Raw genomic sequence first — 20,699 nt, 5'->3', positions numbered from 1 at the left:
TTTTTGTGTGGCAGCTCTCTAGATCTGCCTTCTGAGCTGAGGACATGTTTGTGAAAGGTAGGGTAGGCTTGTGAAAGTAAAGGCTATGAGAACTTGCTTTAACAAGCATAACCAGAACAAATACCATTAGAGTCATTTTCAACTTAATTCAGAACCTTAATTTTTAGAGACATAATTTTGGTATGGGAATGAATCTCATAGTCACTGAGGTTGCCTTCTCCTCCTGGTGCAAAAATCCCTCCCAGAGCATCTGCCTCCATCCTCCTGGAGGCCTGGGCTCCACGTTAGCATCACGTCGGCCTCTCCCTCTCCCCTGGCCTCCATTGTGAGACAGTGGCCAAATCCTGCCTATTTGTCTTCCATGACCTCTGCCCTTCCTACAGCTCCTGTTCTGCCTGGCTCAGGCCCTCATCACCTGTGTGCCCTCCTAACTGCCACCCAGTAGCATGCCCTACACTATTGTCCCGAGCACCTGTCCCACGCATACGGGGCCGAAAGAAGGCAGAGTGGAGTTGGGTCCCTCAGGGCTGTTTGAGAGCCTAATATTGTGACAGTCTAGATGCTGGAACTAAGGCCTGAACGTGGAATTGGAAGGGAACCAGATCTTAGTTCTGAGTAAAGAACTGTGTATCCATTGGAGCTGCCTACAGTGGAGTGAGATTTGAAGTGAGTACCACATCGCTGGTGGTGAAGATACCATGACACCAAGAGAAAATAGAGAAGGAGGTGCAGGTTTAAAGAACACCCAAGTTCCATTTGAGACCTGTTGAGTTGCAGATTGTGGTAGAACATTTATAAGAAAATGTTCTTATAAAAAAAAAGAAATCGAGAACTGAAATTCTTCATAGAAGTTAGGGGTAGAGGTGGAAATCTGGTTCACAGAGACCATAGTTGAAATTATTAATAGAGATGAGATTACTCAAGGAGAAAGAAGAGAGCTAAGAGCTGAGTCTTGGAGAAAGTGTGTATGTGCGCACACACACACCCACACCATAGTGTGTCAGGGAAGGAGAAGCAGAAGCATAATGTCACAGGTGATAATTACAAGTGTCAGATGCTGCTGAGTGGTAAAACAAGTTGAGAGAGAGGTCATTAGATTTGGAACAGGTGTGAGGCCTGTGTGATGACAATCAACCACCTAGCCCTTGAGATTGTTAAGATGCTACTTGAGAAAACGTGTGCAAAAGGCTTTGTGTAATGCTTGGTGCAAAGGAGATGCTTGTTAAATACTTACTATTACCACCACTGTTTGAAATGAAGGAAAGAAAGGACACATAATCCTTCCTTGGGGGTGAGGGGGACAACGGTGGAACAGAAATGGCTAGGAAGGCCTGATCTGCAGCATATTTGCTTCCTGATGAGTTTTGGCTTGTTCCTGTCTGAACCTGTACTCGTGGTAACTGCGCAGGTCTTCAGCGAATGTGCTGGCATGTGTGTGCACGCACATATGTGCACACAGTGACTCCCCAGGATGGGACCGCGTGTGGGCAGCAGCAGGCCAACATTGTTTTCCTCATGTGGCTCCCTTGCCAGGGCTGTCTAGCTTTCCCTGGAAGGTTGAGCACCATGGTTTGAAGAATGAGAGATCTATTTCCAAAGCAATTAAAGGCTTGGCAGAGATGGTCAACCAGCATGCCCACTGGTATAAATTGGGTTGGAGGTCTCATATCACTCACTCCTTATCTTTCCTCAGGGTCCCTAAATAGCTATTCAGGATGAAACAGTGACCCACCCTGCCTGATACCACTGCAACCATGCTCCTTTGAAAGATGATTAAGAAATTATTTAGAAGTATTTTTAAACTGTTACTTTAACAAGAGAGAGGTCAGAGCCTTTCACACAGCAAAGTAGGTAACTCTTCATGCATTGCTGTGTGGGTTTGAGCTTCTTTATATAGCTCAGCTCCCAGGTGCCTAAACACTCAGTGTAACTACAAGCAGTGCATCTTGGGCTGAAGTTTTGTTGTCAGTGAAATGTGATGAAATCTGCCTGTTGCCAAGATCCTCCTAAGAAATCTCTTCCATTTGCGCTGGTTGACATCATAAGTAGTTTGCAAAAGAAATAAGTATATTCCACCTGATGAAATCAGCCGCTGATTCTGTATTTGCATTTGACCTTATTGAATTGCTTGAGTTTTCAAGTTGTGACCTTCTCACATGTTAACTGGCAGAACTTGAGCAGCCATCTTGGCAGACGTACAGTATCTTCTAAGGCGGGAGACAAAGGGGTTTTTCATCCATTATTAATTGATGTTACTCTTTTCAGCAGACCAAACATAATTCTACTGTACAGCTGCCAAAATTGTTCCAGACCCCAAAAGAACAAGTCATTCTTTCACAAGTGTTTCTTATTATTTACCTAACTTAACAAACGTTTCCTTTCGTTTTTCAGCTCCTTTGCTGGTGGGGGTGGGGAGGACTAATCATTTATATATGAATTGGTGTACACCAACTGAGTATTTTTGATGAACAACACTTCCAGCCATTTTAGTAACTCCAAGAAATGTTCTTATTCCAAGAGTGTTGAAAGGTTTGCCTAAAGAGCGCGTGAGCCTCAGCACCATTCTGCTTTATCCCCGAGATGTAATCACAGGCTAGAATCAAGTGTCTCCCAAGGTCGCCCCCTGGGGTCCTACAGTTAGTATTGGAAATTTGATTTTTGTTTGTTTTCTCCTTTGACCCTTGCTTCCCCTTACTCACGTCCCTGTGATTTGTAGGTATCCAACTGGTTCGGCAACAAACGAATCAGGTACAAGAAGAATATTGGCAAGTTTCAGGAAGAAGCCAACCTCTATGCTGCAAAGACAGCCGTGACAGCCGCGCATGCAGTGGCCGCAGCCGTGCAGAACAACCAGACCAACTCGCCCACCACGCCGAATTCTGGTGCGTACGGGTGCTCATTCCCTCTCGGCTCAGGAAGCCTGAGGCCACACAGCCCTGTCTCATGGGCCAGGACACAAGAGCCTTACTGAGGACACAGTGAACTCATAAAGACTTCTGTTAAAATGCAGGCTTGTTCCTGGAATCAGTGAATGAGCAGATGACAAGAGGGCCTATAAACCCACTATTCATTGTGAGTGCCACTCACTACCAGTAGATCCTGGAACTTTCACACTTAGAAGTGGTTTTTAATTCAGCAATGAGGCCCTGTGCTATCCCTAATGATTATTTTAACTATATTGTTCCATGTGTCATTTTAAAATCCATAGTGGTCTGTCAAAGAACGAGTGAAATAGCAAAAGTGGGAAATTGACCTGTTGCTGTGAGTAATGAGGCTGGAATGCCGGGGTTAGTACCACAGTGCTTTCTCCCTGATGTGGCTGCAGACTCGAGTCTGCGGTCCTTATATCTCCTCAGCATCTGTGCTGACTTGGTAGGCTCAGCACGTGGTTAGCTGATCAGGACATGGTTAGCTGTGAGAGATATAGTAGTTAGTACATGAATGCAGTATCTTGGCTCCTTATACAATACATTTTGGCCAATTTTTTTGTGGCATTTTTGATGGAGTTGGAAACATGTGAAAATTACAGGAACTTGAGTAGCAACGAAAGATGTGCAGCTAGCCCAAACAGATGGGCTTGAGAAGCAATTCAAGGGGCTTTTCTAACGAGATAATTTAAATATAATCTTTAAAAATTCAGAAAGGGAGGCGTTTTTGTTTGTTTTGATGTCTTCTTTTTCCCTCCGTCCCTCCCTGCCAAGTTCTTTTTAATGGAACATGGAAATTGATGAAAGTTAGGCAGAGTGAATGGCTAAGAAAGAGCTCCAGGGACTTCCTGGCAGACTAGTGGTTAAGACTCTGCCCTTCCACTCCAGGGGGCACGGGTCAATCCCTGGTTGGGGAACTAAGATCCCACATGCTTCTTGGTGTGGCCAAGTAAATAATAAATACATTTTTTAAATGAAAATAAATAATAAAAAGTCTGGAGGATTTTTTTTTTTAAGCTTCAGAAAAATGTTTCTCCTCTGGGCAATTGTCCACCATGACAGCTAATGATGGTGAAGAGCTCGCTTAATGACCAAGTCCTGGAGATAAGTGAAAACAAGGGGATAGTTCCAATGCAGCTGCTGGGTGTTTCTCTGTTTTGATTCCTTTGTTTCATAGTTGGGTTTCCCCATCGCTAAGACTTCTCTAGATGCAAAATGAATCACAGGACCTCACTCCTTGCAGTTATTCTCCATCCTCTTAGATCTAGAAATGCTTTATGTTGTACACAACCTTTCCCTTCTTTACCTCTTCTCCTTTCCCTGCCTCTGGGTCTTTGAGGATTATGTGTGTAGCTCTCTGTTATTCAGCTACTTAACTCTTTCCTTTCCAGGTTCTTCTGGTTCTTTTAACCTCCCAAATTCTGGGGACATGTTCATGAACATGCAGAGTCTGAATGGGGATTCTTACCAAGGGTCCCAAGTCGGAGCCAATGTGCAATCACAGGTAGGAGAAATGCCCCAGCTGGGGCCTTTCTAGCAGGGTAGGGTTTGGGCTCAAAACTCCTTCCTCTCGCCCCACGGAAGTGGTCTGCACATCGTGCAGAGCCTGAGCTGGGTACTTCCGGACGTGACCCATCTGCCCCACCATTTAATTGAATGAGAAGTCAAGTGAACAGTGACTTTGGATGATTCAAACCTGATACACTTTGTGAATGCATTCGGCTCTGGCTTGAGCTCATGGAGAGGGGTTGGGTGCATCTAACTTCTGTAACAAAATAGAACAGAAAAATTGTGTGTGCCGGTGTGTGTATGGTTCTAAAACATATTACTCTGTTTCATTTCTGTATTTTTTAAAGTCAGAATACAGAAACCTGAGTTCTTAAAGTATATTCCAGGTTCAGCTGTTTTTCTCATCCTCTTAATGGAAAACAACTACATGCTTTTATGCATATTTCGGGGGGGGGTGTATGAGAGAGAGAGAGAGCCAGTATATATATTTATAAGTAGTTTTCACCCACAGCCACACACATTTGGTTGGTGTAGATGAAAAGTTTGCATTACCATGAAGCTGTTATTATTTAGCTGGCATGAAAAACAGATGTATGAGTTTAAATATGCAAAGAATTGTTGAAATTCTGCCAGTCACATTTGATTGATAAATTTATCTCTCATTCAAGATGCTAAACCCTCGTGGCACACATAATTCAAATTGTTTCCTTTTGTAAGTGATGATATTTTAATAGTTTGGGGATGATGAATTTTGTTTTGTCTCACTTCTAGGTGGATACCCTCCGTCATGTTATCAATCAGACGGGAGGCTACAGTGATGGCCTTGGAGGAAATTCACTGTACAGTCCACATAATTTAAATGTGAGTACTCTGGGGACCAAGATTCGAAGAGCTGTAGACCAGTGTCAGGTAAACAGTGACTAATAAATAAATTAATGGCCGTTTGACTTGGCTTCTCATCTTTCTGGGAAGTGGGGGAAGGCAGCAGCTTTACTGTGCTTATATGAACCTAAACACTGATGTTACCTTCATACCATTAGAAGTCCTCACAGAGGCCCAGGGTGGCTGGCCTTCTGTCATCAATAGAGACTTAAGCGTCAGCCTATTAAGGTGCCATCTTCTCCTGGCCGTGCTGTGTTCCAGGAAGACGGTGAAAACAAGTCATTGATCTTAGACTTGAGCAGTGGGAAAAATTCCCAAACACAGCTCAGGTGAAGGGGATGAGGGCCCCAAACAAATTGACACACCAAGCTAAACAAAGACTCCTGTTCTTAAGAGCAACTTGCTACATTGTCAGTGTCCACGGGTGGAACATGCTCAGCCTTTTTAATGGCCTCTCAGTTATCTCCTATAGAGGGAATAATTTAAACTTTTGTAACCAATTGACCAAAACTTTACTTTTCCCTCCCACCCTGACATGGGTGGAAAATAGCAAACAAAGCACCTAAAAGGCAGTTGATAGGGTAGGAGGGCGGGGATAGGAGGGCAGGGAGATTGGGTCCCCAGGGTAGAGAGGTGGACAGAATCTAGGATTTCAGACTAGGGAGGAAATGAACTGCCCAACACATAGAGTCAGAAAGAAAATAGATAAAATTCTCCCCTTTTAGGGCCTAGCTTGCTCTGAGAGTAAATATTAATGATTTAAAAAGTGATTGAGAATGTTCAATTGTAAAAGGAAAAAAGGACCATTAAATACTCAAATCTTTTACATTGGAAATGTCAAATCTTTCTTTTTGGGTTTATAAATAACTCATAATAACCCACAACAAACCATATAAAAAGCCTTTTAGTTGCATTTCTCCTTTTTCATTTAAGTGTTTTGAAATGCTTCAGAGAATGTGCGATATCCTTATCAACATGATAAAATATGAAACTGTGATTGCCTGCAGCATTTTACAGACATGAATTCCATCTTTGCTGATGAGGCTTGATAAGGCGCTGTTGTATAATACAGTGCATAATCTCAAACCACCAGAGTAAGGATTAATTTATTTTGAAAAAAAGAATGCTTGCTGACAACCTCTCCTCCAGCTGCCACGCTGGGTAAAAATATTGTACATTTGTTGTTTATAAATTTGGATAAAAGAGGAATGATGTTTACTTCAGATGGAATATCTCTAGACTTGTATCTGCGTAAGAGTTTTTCTTTTTCTAAGTAGATTTTCATACCTGAGGGGTGAGAGCAGCTTACCTTTGAGACAGAAAAGAGGATTTCTTCGCATCCATACACACACACGTGCTTGTCAGCATCCAACCTACACAGCTGAGGCTTTGAAGACAGACCGCCATAGCTTTATCTATTTATTTATTTTCCTAACCTGGATTGAATGCATCTCCAGCCTGGAAAACCCTTTTCCCTTCAACTCTGGTCAGTTCTCTGAGGTAGTTTGGTTCCTCTCTCTACTCTCTCCCCGCCATTTCTCTGTGGACCTATGGGGAGGAAAGGTGCTTTATATGCAGGACCCTGCACTTAATCTGAAGACTTAGGGGTTTCCTATGAACAACATGTTGGGAGAAGGAGAAATTTCCAGCCCAGAGCTGAGTGAGGAATCTAGACAGAGTTCTTAGTTAGCCTAGCAGCACAGGCCTAAAAAGAATACATTTTGGGGGGGACTCGCGAAACAAGTTGCAGGTGGATGTGCGGGAGGCAGGAGGGCATGCAGGAGGCAGGAGGAGACCCCCCGCCCTGCACCCTCACTGGTACGGGGGCTCCGGGTCTGGGGGCCGTGCAGCAGGAGGCCTGTCTGTGCCGCGGGCTCTGGGTGTCAGCCAGCTCCCCTCGCCGTCTCTCCAGAAAGGCCCGCCCCGTCACTTCCACTCAGTGTTCCCCAGCTCACCAGTCCAGCACCTCCCTCTTCTTGACTGACATAAAAATATGTAGCGACAAGCTGTCTGCCACAGCAGAAATCTGATCAGACATTGATTTCAGCAATTGCCTCTATAGGCCGAGACATAAGGCAAATTTGTTTCTGAGCACTGTTACTGCCGGTGCAGGTTTGAGGCAGGAAGGGCCAGCGGCCTATGAGGAGCGCTAGCAACAGCCCGAGTGGGAGCCCCACTTACAGATAATTGCAATCCGGATTTGAATAGTGTGTGCGCTCCACAGTTCATGCATTTTCATTCTACACGATCCTATTTGGAAGGAAATTCTGGCCTTCATTTTCCAAGGGTTGTAGGAGCTGGCTGTCAGCCATGTGTAGAAAAAGGTTGGGGGGGACTTCTTCTCTATGGTAATGAGGATTAAACCGGGTTGAGGTTTGTACTTTATGGAGCTCAAGGTCTTGCCAAAGCATTGCATCGAGCCTCTCCACTGCTCCCTTCTTATAAGATTTTTTTTTTTTGAGTCACTTGATTTTTACCAGCAAATCAAAAACCGAGTGAGGTGCCAGCTCCAGACCAGCTGAAGCCCTCCTTCAGCGTGTTGACTTATTGCCAAGTCTTTACTTGGTAGGATGGATTTGTTTTACATGCATTTAATCCCACTTTAACACATGCTTCAAACTCCTGCCAAAGTGGGTTTAGAAAATACATTTTGCTAATGCATCTTTGCTCTCATGTTGTCATCAGGGTATTTTCAGTCGGGAAGTAGAATTAATATGGAGACGTGCACCGATGAACTGTGCTTCTCCTTTCAGGCTAATGGAGGCTGGCAGGACGCAACAACTCCATCTTCTGTGACTTCTCCTACCGAAGGCCCAGGAAGTGTGCACTCCGATACCTCTAACTAATCTCCGGCAACACTTTTCCCTGAGCTGACATGCCTTGATCCGTGCATTCAGAGCAATAGGAGGAAAAGGAAAGCGCTTTTTGTAGCCCACCATCTACAGCTTTACTGTAAAACCTTGTCTTATTAGAGAACTTGGTAAATCTGTTTTTTAAGGAATCATAATCATTTGTATTTATACTTAAAAAACACTCAATGTTAAAAAAGCACTTTATCCAATTAGGCCAAGGTTTAACATTGTTGACAGTCCTGTAGCTATTTTCTCATAATTTATTATCAATATTTTACATGAATGGTTTCTCACTTGCCAGTTACTTGGCCTTAAGGGTAAAAAAGTACCATATATGCTAAACCTCAATCGTTAAAGCAGATACAAAGACTCACCTCACCTAAATTGAACTTCTCGCATATTTCCATCGCAGACTTGGATTGTCCTTCTTTCATATCACTAATGGAGCTGGAATAAAGGAGCTGTTTGGCTAACTGTTAATGATGGTTGTGTTTAAGAATCTTCCTCGTCACACTTGTGTTTCGATTTCTTATGTTATAATTAGATCAGAGACCGGTAGCATCTTTTCTCTCTCTGAAAGCACCAGTGCCCAGTGTCTGCTCGGTAATGACATTATGGATCCAGATTGTTTTGAGAGATGAAGATCCATGCTGCTGATACAGGTGACCACGAGATCCGTCTGGGGGTTTTACGGTGTGCGCTGGGTGCTGCACAGACTTGTCAAGGTTTGCTACGTCCTCTGGGCATCCACACAAAGGCCCTGCTCTCTGGAGTGTTGTATATAGTGTAGCAAAAGAGTATTTATACATCTCACCAATCAAAACACAGCTTTATTACCTCATGCGAACTCATACGAACCAATAGAATTTCAACATGTTCTGTAGCTTAGAGTGCTCACTTACTACCTCTGAACAATACTCACGCTGTAGTTTGTCTCTTTCTTATCTTTTTGCATCTTGTAATTAACTCTTTGTTTCTCTTCATAAAATGTAATGTACATTGTAATCTTTTAAAAGAAAAATCAGGGTTGCATTTGCAACTTTTAAAAAACCGAGAGTGGAAACATTGGGTCTTAAATTAACACAGGATCGGTAAAACTGTTGTAAATACTGAGAAGCATTTTGAATGTTCTTCATCTTGTTACTAATCCATGCAAAAAAGAAAAAGAAAAAAAAAAGCGATGACTAATTGTGATGCATTCAGATTTCAGTATTCAGTACTGTATATTTCACCCTGTGTAATAGGGCCCCCTCTCCTTTCTCTCTTTTTGTATTGTATGCGATTCTGAAACTGATTGAGTCATGAAAATAATTTGTGGCGGTGATTCTAATGTATTAAAAACGTTTCGTGTTCCTTTCTAACTGGATTACACCCTGGATTGAAAAAGTCTTCCTCGTGGTAGTTATATGTAGTTTCAAACATGAATAAACTTTTTGCTTTCATGATTAAATGTTGATGCAAATTTCTTACCCCACCACATGAGTCAGTCTGTGCAGGCAGAGGAGAAAACCAGCCTAGAAGCCAGCCTGAGCATATAAATGCGTAACCTGTTAGAGAGAGGGACTTGGAGATGAGTCCAGATGAGGCTGGCGTGGCTGACCACACTCTGCAGGCTCTAGGTCGGCTGCTGGACCACTGTGAGGTGTCCTCACTTGATACTTACGCTCTAAGAATACCACAAGGAAAATACCATCCTGTTTCACAGATTAGGAAACTGCAGTTCATAAAAGTTAAGCAGATGCCGCAAAGTCAAAGGCCTAGGCCAATAAGGGCCACGTTTGGAACCGAGGTCTATGTGTATTCTTGTAGCTCACTCTCTCCTGACCTAGTAATGCATCTGGCACCTGCTGGATGCAAAGACCTGTTTGGGAATTTTCTTAATATTTATTTTTATTTATGTATTTGGCTGCATAGGGTCTTGGGGCACACGGTATCTTTCTCTTTTTTTTTTGTGGCACAAGGACTCTCAAGTTGTGATACATTAGCTCAGTTGCTCCATGGCGTATAGGATCTTAGTTCCCTGCTGCTGCTGCCGCTAAGTCGCTTCAGTCGTGTCTGACTCTGTGCGACCCCATAGACGGCAGCCCACCAGGCTACTCTGTCCCTGGGATTCTCCAGGCAAGAATACTGGAGTGGTTTGCCATTTCCTTCTCCAATGCATGCATGCATGCTAAGTCGCTTCAGTCGTGTCCGACTCTGTGCGACCCCATGAACAGCAGCCTAACAAGGCTTCTCTGTCCACAGTGTTCTTGAGGCAAGAATACCAGAGTGGGTTGCCATTTCCTTCTCCACTTAGTTCCCTGACTGGGAATGAAACCTGTGTTCCCTGCATTGCAAAGTGAATTCTTAAACACTAGATCACCAGGGCAGAGAAGGCAATGGCACCCCACTCCAGTAGTCTTGCCTGGAAACTCCCATGGACGGAAGAGCCTGGTAGGCTGCAGTCCATGAGGTCGCTAAGAGTAGGACACGACTGAGCGACTTCACTTTCACTTTTCCCTTTCATGCAATGGAGAAGGAAATGGCAACCCACTCCAGTGTTCTTGCCTGGAGAATTCCAGGAACGATGGAGCCTGGTGGGCTGCCATCTATGGGGTTGCACCGAGTCGGACACGACTGAAGCGACTTAGCAGCAGCAGCAGCAGATCACCAGGGAAGTCCCTTGTTTGGTAATTTTTAAATAAATAGTCATTCTTGTCACATTCACTTCTTTGCTTTCATAACTTCTGTGAGATACCAGTTTAGAACAAACGAAAGTTTGTCCAAAAAGAGTGAGCTTCAGAAAAAAACCACAACTTCTCTTAGCATACCTTTGAAAACTAAACTGATAAGAGGTAAGACCAACTAGAAATCCTTTAGCCAGCTTAAACATTGTTTTGTTCACATTGTCAGAAACTCCATGTATTTACATGTACATCTGTCGTTAATATCTAAAGCTTTGTAATAAAAGAAGTCGATAGCAGGTAATTGGCCTGTTTACTATATCTCAAGGAAATCGACTCACAGGAAATCAGATTAATGTTAATCAGTTGCAGCAAATTGTCTCTGATAAATACAACTGTTTTACTATTTCAGTTGGTCGAGCCAGGCAAAACAAGGTCTAGGGCCACCGTTCCCATTCATCTTGAGGCAGTTACACTGTGAGAGTGAACTTTATAAAATAGATTGTCCTCCAAGCTGTCCTCCCTCACACAGGCTCTCCGCCTGCCTGTAGGAACCTCTCCCCTGGCTAAGCAGTTATTTGCATGATTCAATTAGCTTATGGGTCAGCCTTTCTTATCTTTGTACATAAAACAATCGCTACGCTATGTGGTTTTGCAAAAATATCCTGTGGAAACCAGACACACACGCACACACAAATACATCTTCTTTAAAGTCTAGAAACACACATTTCCTAAGAACCACCCAGGTCTCCTCTCGGGCCAGCCTAGTGAGAAAAGCACATAGCGGGATTGGAGACTCACACGATGGCTGGCAACACTTGAGGAGGGAAGGATATGAGTCTTTATTCTGGGGAGGCCTCAATGAAAGCAGCAATTCCTTTCCCAGAAGCTAGTTGGGGAGGCACTTATACATAACTCCCTCTCTGCTCTTCAGTACCCCTCTAGCAGAGGCCAGAAGCACCCTGGCTTCATAGATAAGGAGACAGGGGCAAGGCTTGGGCCCCAAGGCTCTTAGGTCTTCCTCCAAATTGGGTGAAATGTATTGACCTGATAGATTTCACCAGGTACTTTTTCTGGGGTAAGAAATGGGTTAGGCTCTCGATCCAGAGCACAGTGAAATCAGGCCCCTGCCCTCAAGGGGCCAAGATCCTGGACCTACCCCTTGTTCGGAAAGCAGACAGGGTGCTGGAGAGACTGGTAGGTGTCTGAACCCCAAGACAGGAGAAGTGAGGACCCCACAACCCATTCACAAGTTCAAAGAACACAGCAGCAGGAAACCAACAGAAACACCCCATTGCAGGTTAGGGGGCCTGTCCACGCATCCAGTTAGATGCACAAGGGTACATGGCGGCTTCTAGGACACGATGCGTACTTTTGTTACTGACACTGTGTACTTGCGTCCACTTGCCGACACATAGTAAAGCCAGTCGACTGACACCAGGTTGTGGGGAAGGAAAGGACAGCATTTATTGCAGGGTGCCAAGCAGGGAGCTCAGGACAGCAAGTGTTCAAAAAAGCCTGAACTCCCTGATGGGTTTCAGCAAAGCGTTTTTAAAGGCCAGGTGAGGGAGGGGTGTCCCAGGGTGAGTGATCAACTCCTGCACAATTCTCTGGCTGATGGCAACAGGGCAGTGTCACAGGGATTAATGTTATCAATCCTTAGGTGCCAGTAGGTCTGAGGGCTATGTGCTTGTGATCATCAGGTAGTTAATTTCTTCCATTTGGTGGTGGTTTTAGCGTCTGCAAAACAGTTCCGGGTGTGTGCCTCAGACACTACTATCCAGGGCCTTTGGAGAGGAGCTACAGCAGAGGCTACAAGGAGGGCGTCTGTCCCAGGAAGACCCCCACAGGATCCTCCTCCGTTATACTTTTAGGAATTTCTAGAGTCCATGTCTGAGGAGCTACGCTGGACAGGAGGTGCGTGGGCGGCGTGGAAGCCTCTAAGGACAGTGGACCAGCTGGCCTTGCCAACTGGGTTAGAACTTCTCTGTAGTGCTGACTGGGCATCAGTCTGGTGCCAGTCCCGGCCAGAAGCCAGGGAGGGCAGGGCGGGGTTGGAGAGCCCCCTTCAGCACCTTACTGGGTGGAGGAGGTGGCAAGGGGCTAAGTCTCCCAGATGGGGAGGTGTTTAGGGTGTAAGATACACGTTGGTGCTGAGGGAAAGGGACCTTCCCCCTCCCCGGGGCTGACAGCTCCAGTTCACCAGCATCTCCGCCAGGTAAATTCTATACATTACTTAGCATCTCCCATGGAGTCCCATGTTGTGGGTGCTATCAGCCCATCTTCAGATGGGGGATTTAAAGCTCAAAAGAGGTGACATCACCTGTCCAAGTTTTCCCACACAGCTGGTGTATGCCCTGCGGAGGCCCCCTGTGACACTTTGAGCCGCCACTTGAAGTGGGACAGAGAGAGGCCCCTGTGAGCTAGCGGGGGAGAAAAGGTCCCTTGCTGGGGAGACGTGATCAGGGGAACCATCCCTCACCCCAAATTCCTTAGAGCTTGCAGCCCTCCTACCTCTGTCTCGTTGCCTGGGCCCCCTGAGGACGTGCGTCCTGTGGGGCGGACGGGACGTGTGTCACAGACAGTGGTGGATGAGGGACAAGGAAGACCCTCTGATTGGGCGGGCCTGGGCCTGGCACCGTAGCTAAAGGAGGCAAACAGAGAGGGGGACAGTAGCTGTTGTGGTGTGTGTCGTGATGCTGCGCACAAGGACCTGTGCCCCGTGGGGGCCTGTTCAGACCGCGTGCAGCTTAGCCCTGGTCCTGGGCCCTCAGCCCATATGGCACCCCCGGCCCCCACTCTGTGTGGAGCACATCCCACTCCCAGGCACGGATTTGGTTTTTGTCATTTGTTTAAAGATGGACCATTTTATTTAGTTATTTTTGACTGCACTGGGCCTTCATTGCTGCGCACAGGCTTTCTCTGCTTGTGAATGGTGGCTCCTCTTCATTGCACAGGCTTATCATTGCAGAGGCTTCTCTTTTTGCAGAGCACGGGTTGTAGGGTGTGTGGGCTCAGTCGTTGCATCACATGGACTCAGTAGCTGTGGCTTCCCGATGCTAGGCTCAGTCGTTGCGGTGCATGGGCTTAGCTGGCCCACGGCCTGTGGGATCTTCCCTGACCAGGGATGGCACCCGTGTTCCCTGCATTGGCAGGCAGACTCTTAACCCCTGGGCCACCAGGGAAGTCCCCCAGGGGCAGGTTTGAATCCTGGCTCTGCCTCCTCCCGGCTGTGTGACCTCAGGTGAGGGACTGAACCTCCCTGAACCTTGGTTTCCTCACTCTCTCTTCTTGGACCTGTGCTTCTGTACCCATCTCCCTGGTGAACGCCTGTCCTTTGAGGCTGGGTCCAAGTGACTGTGTCTTCCCATGGAGCCAGGCCCTTCCTTCTCCCTCGGGTACCGCTTTATCACCCCTCCAGGACATCCAAGCAGAAACCTACAGGAGGAGGTTCAGGAAGACCAGGAGTGAGCTGGAGAGGGGGGTGGGGGGTGGGGAGTAGAGGCCAGAGGGGGAGGACCAGGCAAAGAGAAGGGCCTGGGCACAGGCCAGGACATGGTGAGCAGAAAGGTCATGGGTGCCAACGTGGATGCTTGTTCCTCCGTCCCAGGCTCTCTCCAAATACAGTGGCCTTGGGAAGAAGGTTCTAGCATTCTCCCCATTTTACAGATGAGGAAACTGAAGCTACTTGGCCAGATACACACAGAGATGGAGTATGAATCTGATGGGATATGTGTGTGCTAAGTTGCTCAGTCGTGTCCGACTCTATGCGACCCCATGGACTGTAGCCCTCCCGGCTCCTCTGTCCATGGGATTCTCCAAGCAAGAATCCTGGAATGGATTGCCATGCCCTCCTCCAGGGGATCTTCCCAACCCAGGTACCGAACTCGTATCTCTTATGTCTCCTGCACTGACAGGCAGGTTCTTTATGAGACTGTGGGAAAACCCTCATTTTCCACTGTTTGTGTCTGGCTGTGTCCTAGTGTCTCTTCCTTGTCATGCTGCACAGGCTCGGAGGTGGGAACTGAGAGGGAAGAGGATGGGTACCAGCCTTTCCCCTCAACACAGAGCCATCAGCTCTTCTCCCTAGGCACCCGGGACCCCAGGGACCCCCTCAGGAGGCAGCCACGTCCACAGGCACTCCTTGGCCAGCAGCATGTCCCTGCTGGGCCTGGGGGCCCCGCCCCGCGCACAGTGAGCCCACCTCCCCGAGGTCTTGATCACTCAGCTGTTCCAGACTCAGCCGGCGTTCACAGAGCCTCCTTCCAGCTGGACCCCATTAAGTGCATTGCTGGGAGTCACCACCCAGCCAAGTAGGTACTGGCCTCACCACAGAGACGAAAACAGACACCCAGAGTTCTGCGTGGCCCTGTGGATAGGAAAGCACTGTGACTTAGCACTCATGAATGGGCGCTCCGGGTGAGACCCACCTGGGGGGAATCCCGGCTCTGCTTCACACCTGCTGTGTGTCCTCGCCCAAGTTCTATAACCTCTCTGTGCCTATTTCCTTTGCTGTCAAGCACTTGCCTCACAGCATCATAGGGAGGATCAAGCAAGTTGGTACCAGTGCAGGGTCCTGCATGTTGCAGGGGCTGAAGCTAGCTGCTCTTACCCTCTGTTAGCCCAGAGCTTGCCTTGTGCTGATCATTTGCACTCGAATTCCAGCTTGCGTCCCCCTCACTCGCTATTAGCAAAACCCAGTTCTTCTGCCACCAGGCTGGCTCATCACTTTCCAATCAGCATGAGATGGTGTGAAGAGTCAGGCCGAGTTCTGCCACTTCCTAGCTTTGTGTGACCTTGGGTGTATCACCACTCTCTCTGTGACCTCAGTTTCCTCATCTATGCAATGGGGAGAATTTGTTCCTACTTTCCTGGTAGGGATGTCGTAATGATTAATGAGTTGCACTCACGGTGCCTGGCCCATGGGTTAGTGTGGGTTCCCTTCTCATTGCTGTTATTGTCACACGGTGCTGCAGGTGATATGGGAATGCCTGGTCATCTCTGCCGCCTCTGGCTAGAATGATCAGTTCCGGTCAGCAGAGAGATGGCCAGGGGATGTCACCAGCTTATTGAGGATCCTGTGGGAGATTTGGCCTCTTCAATCCACCTACTCTGGCCCACTCACTCCCAGCCCTCAAGACTGGACTCAGACCTTGGCCTCACCTCTCACCACCATCGCAGGAGATAATAAAAGGCTGAATCTTTTTTCCTGGTAAAATTTCAGCAGAAAGTGTACGCATCATTAAATATGGAAATCCAGAATTTTATTAGCAATCTGCTAGATCTGAACTGACGCCAATTAAACAAAAAAGATATCATTTATAAAAAGGCAGAGTTCAACTTGTATTAAATATGAAATGCAATTTTCTCCTGGTTTTGATTTATTACTGGTGGTCCATTGTTCAAAGAAGCATGTTATATTTCAATAGAGAAATATTGTTTATTCATTAATATTTTAAAACGGGCTTATTGCTGTGCATGGCTCTCACCGAATGAAACTTATGATTTAAAACATGAATTAATAAACACATTTGAAAGTGTTAGACGAGATCACAACCTCTCATTTTTCATTTTCCTGGGAGCATATTAAATTTTTATAATTCTGCATCTACAGTTTTTTCTTTTAAATAAAGATGCAGATTCCAAATTACTCTGCTAATTTCAGGTAACCAGGAGCGAAAAGCAATATCGTGAGGACCCATGTCAGGATCACAGAATCCCCAAGAAGACACTCAGGTTTATTTTTGTAATATTCATAAATCAAAATAAATGAGCTTTGTGCAGGAGGCAGCATTCATGTGTGTGAGGATGCTGGCTAGGCTGGGCGCATGCTTTGGGACTGTCTGTGTGTGTAGGTGGGCTTAATGTGTCCACGTTCACAGGCACACGTGTGTGTGCTTAGAGTTGTGTGTCCACAGAAACATATGCATGGCAGCCTAGCTTTTTGAGTGTGGGCAGTCTCAGTGCATCACAATTGTTCATTTCGATGGTCACCCACTCTTGATTGAGCACCTACTGTGTATCAGGCACCGTGCTGGTTACTGAGGGGGAGATGGTTACAGGGTGATCTCCCTGCTTTCCCCTTCCACCCACCTGCCTGCCCAATCTCCCCACCAGGGGCTGAGGTTGCTGAGTTCCCCACAGTTCCCCCAGCACCAAAAATGATGCCTCCTGATGGGGAAGTCTTGGGAAATATGGGTTGATGTGCGGGTGAACCGAAAGTTTGGGAAGGGAGAGACGTTCACGGGCTGGAGGTGGGAAAGGGCTTCTGCAAAGACGACTTGAGTTCAGTCAGGAGGAAGGCACAGATGGGATGGGGGACCCTGGAAGGGATGGAAGGGTTTCCCTGATAGCTCAGTTGGTAAAGAATCTGCCTGCAGTGCAGGAGACTCTGGTTCAATTCCTGGGTTGGGAAGATGTGCTGGAGAAGGGATAGGCTACCCACTCCAGTATTCTTGGGCTTCCTTTGCAGCTCAGCTGTTAAAGAATCTGCCTACAATGCAGGGGACCTGAGTTCAATCCCTGGTTGGGAAGATCCCCTGGGGAAGGGAAAGGCTACCCACTCCAGTATTCTGGCATGGAGAATTCTGTGGACTGTACAGTCCATGGGGTTGCAAAGAGTCAGACACACGGGGGACGTGGAGGTCCAGGTAAGACAGAAAGGAGGGCACCTCTTGAGGACAGAGAGTGACTGCCCCAGCCCATCTGAGTCCCCCTAAATGCCCTATGGGACATGAGCTGTCGTTGCTCCATTTCGTAGAGGGGGAGGCACAGGTCTAAGAGGGAAGAAAGTTGCCTCTGGGTGGGGACTGAGGTTCACGCCTCCTCTGAAGAGGTGAGAGAGGGAAGGTAACATCTGCCAAATAGAGTAGTGGGGTCAGGTTGCCCCAATGTGTGGGGGAAGGTAGGGATCTGGGGAGCCTTTGGGAAGCCATTTACAGAGGGAAGAACCATGCGTGGTGAAAAAGCAACCCCTTCCCCAAGCACTGGCTCAGGAGGAGCCTTGCCCAGCCTGACCTGGGGAAGTAGAAGCCCAAGAAGTTCACGAAGGCCCCCTGGGAAAAGTGAGGCTCCATTCCCTCTGGCTCACACATGCAGGGGTTCTCCAGAATGGACCTGCTGGCACTGGGTATATGCTTCTATACTTTAAAAATTATTTATTTTTTAATTTATTGGGTTGCACAGAGTCTCAGTTGAGGCATGTTGGATCTTTAGCTGCAGCATTGAAACTCTTAGTTTCAGCATGTGGGATCTAGTTCCCTGACCAGGGATCAAACCCAGGCCCCCTGCATTAGGAGATCAAAGTCTTAGCCACTGGACGACCAAGGAAGTCTGTGGGTATGTGCTTCTCTTGAACTTGAGTGGGTGCTTCTTATGAACTTTATTGGAGAAGGCTAAATCGTTATGGTCATACCAATTTACACTTCAAAGTCCTTGCCAACTTCTGGTATTTCAAATTTATTCCCCATCTGCTGGTTTGAAGATGATATGTCGTTGTGATTTTAATGCGAATTTCCATGCTTACTAATGAGGTTGCACAACTTTTCATGGTGTTTACTGATTAATTTGAGTTCTCTCTTCTGCAAAGCACCTGTTGAAGCTGTTTTCCATTTTTTGTTTGTCTTTTTCTTACTGATTTGTAGTGTTTTAATGAACAGTATCACAGTGCTTAATTTTAATGAGTAAAGCAATTTTTTTTCCTTTTTAGTGACTGCTTTTGTGTATGGTGTGAGGTAAGGGGTCTGGTTTTTCCAACATCATTTACTGGAAAGTTCATCTTTCCCCCAGTGTCACCCCCACCACTCATCAAGTGCCCACCAATGTATATAGTTTCTGCTGTTAAACTGTATGTCTTCCTTGGTGCTGGTAGCACACTGGCTTAACTCTCTGGGCTTTGGGGTTGATCTTGAGCACTTATAGAGCAAGTTCTCTCACCTTGTTCTGTTTCAGCAATATTCTGACCATTCTTGGCCCTTTATATTTCTCCATAAGTTTTAGTATCAGCTAGTCACCTGTCACAAAAAATTTCTCTTGGGATTTGGATTTGGTTCACATCAGGAGAACTGATATCTTTAAAATATTGAATCTTTGAATCCATGAGCCAAGTCTCCATTTTCATTTCTTTAGATCTTGTTTAGAGTCTGTCAGTAAAGTTTCATGAGTTTCTCCACCCAAATGCTCAGGCTCCCACTCGCTTGTACTGGGTCCCCCAAATTTCTCTTTCTCTAAACTTTCTCCCTCTGAGCAACTCCCAGGGGTCTGGCCTTCTCTAATGAAGAGGCCCATCTAGATGTAGTGTTACCCCTGAGAAGCCAGGTCCTCTTTCTGGGACTGTGAAATCAGACAACATCTCTTCTCCCTCCCTCCTTCTCTCTCCTTCCCTCTCCCCTTTCCCCCTTCCTTCCTTCTTCCTCCTGGTCTTTAAAAAAATTAACGGATTTAAATTTTATTTATTTTGTTTTTGGCTGTGCTGGGTTTTTGCTGCTGTGCGGGCTTTTCTCTAGTTTTGGCGAGCAGGGGCCCCTCTCTAGTTGCGATGTATAGGCTTCTCATTGCGGTGGCTTCTCTTGTTGCAGAGCAAGGGCTCTAGGGTGCATGGGCTTCAGTAGGTGCAGCTCCCGGGCTCTAGGGCACAGGCTCAATAGTTGTGGTACACGGGCTATGTTGCTCCACGGCATGTGGGATCTTCCCGGCCCAGGGATCAAACTTGTGTCTCCTGCATTGGCAGGAGGATTCTTTACCACTGAGTCACCGAGGAAGCCCTGGATTTTATTTTTTAGACCAGTTTCTACAGTAAAATTGAGTGGAATGTACAGAGAGTTCCCATATACTCCCTCTCCCCAACACGCCCACAACCTCCCCCATGATCTACATCCTGAACCACAGTGGTACTTTAGTTGCAATTGGTGACACATCCTTATCACCCAAAGTTCACAGTTTATATTAGGGCTCACTCTTGGTGGTGTGCCTTCCATGGGCTTGGACACATGTATAATGGCATGTCTCCACACTGCACTGAATAATATCATACAGAATGGTTTCACTTTCCTGAAAAATCTGTGCTCTGCCTATTCACCCTCCCATCTTCCCTAACCCCTGGCAATCACAGATTCTTTTATGGTCTCCATAGTTTTGCCTTTTCTAGGATGTCATATAGTTGGAATTGTATGTATACAGTATTTTCAAGTTTGGTTGACTTCTTCCATTTAATCATATGCATTTAAGGTTCTTCCATGTCTTTTCATGGCTTGGCACCTTTTTTCTTTTTATTTATTTATTATTGTTTTAAGCAAAGACACATTTTATTAGCCTCATTACGGCAGTGCATCCCAGGAGGGGATGATCCTCAGTACAGAGCCCACTGAGCTGCAAGCAAACTCATTTCTTTTTAGAGCTGAATGATATTCCATTGTTTGTACCACAGTTTATTTATGCATTCACCTAATGAAGAGCATCTTGGTTGCTTCCAAGTATTGGCAATTATCAGTAAAGCTGCTGTAAACATCCATGTGCAGCTTTTGGTGTGGATATAGGTGCTCAACTCCTTTGAGTGAATATCAAGGAGCGTGATTGCTGGGCCATAGGATAAAAGTATGTTTAGACTCCTGGTGGCTCAGATAGTAAAGCATCTGCCTGCAATGCAGGAGGCCTGGGTTCGATCCCTACATTAGGAAGATCCCCTGGAGAAGGAAATGGCAACCCATTCCAGTAATCTTGCCTCGAAAATCCCATGGATGGAGGAGCCTGGCAGGCTACAGTCCATGGGGTCGCAAAGAGTTGGACACGACTGAGCAACTTCACTTTCACTTTAGTGTGGTAGGAAACTGTCCAATTGTCTTCTAAAACGGCTATACCATTAGCATTCC

At 46.3% G+C, this 20,699-nt stretch overlaps 1 protein-coding gene across 7 annotated transcripts in view; it reads left to right on the top strand.

Annotated features, from left to right (window-relative positions):
* The window catches only part of PBX3 (PBX homeobox 3), a 226,743-nt gene extending 217,123 nt beyond the window's left edge, over window positions 1-9,620 (top strand). For 5 of the 7 annotated variants that reach the window (XM_081588521.1, XM_081588525.1, XM_081588524.1 and 2 more), the window contains exons 6-9: window positions 2,717-2,882; window positions 4,319-4,431; window positions 5,208-5,297; window positions 8,072-9,620. In XM_081588521.1, coding sequence (XP_081444647.1) covers window positions 2,717-2,882; window positions 4,319-4,431; window positions 5,208-5,297; window positions 8,072-8,164 — 462 coding nt within the window. In that variant the 3' untranslated portion in view covers window positions 8,165-9,620. The remainder of the gene's footprint in view (window positions 1-2,716; window positions 2,883-4,318; window positions 4,432-5,207; window positions 5,298-8,071) is intronic. The other 2 variants (XM_081588522.1, XM_081588526.1) reach the window with 2 other exon arrangements.
* Window positions 9,621-20,699: the final 11,079 nt, after the last annotated feature.

Source organism: Giraffa tippelskirchi, chromosome 4 (assembly GCF_054371585.1).
Source record: "Giraffa tippelskirchi isolate mGirTip1 chromosome 4, T2T-mGirTip1v1.2.pri, whole genome shotgun sequence".
Taxonomy (NCBI): Eukaryota; Metazoa; Chordata; class Mammalia; order Artiodactyla; family Giraffidae; genus Giraffa; species Giraffa tippelskirchi.
This window is presented reverse-complemented; position numbering and strand designations above follow the sequence as displayed.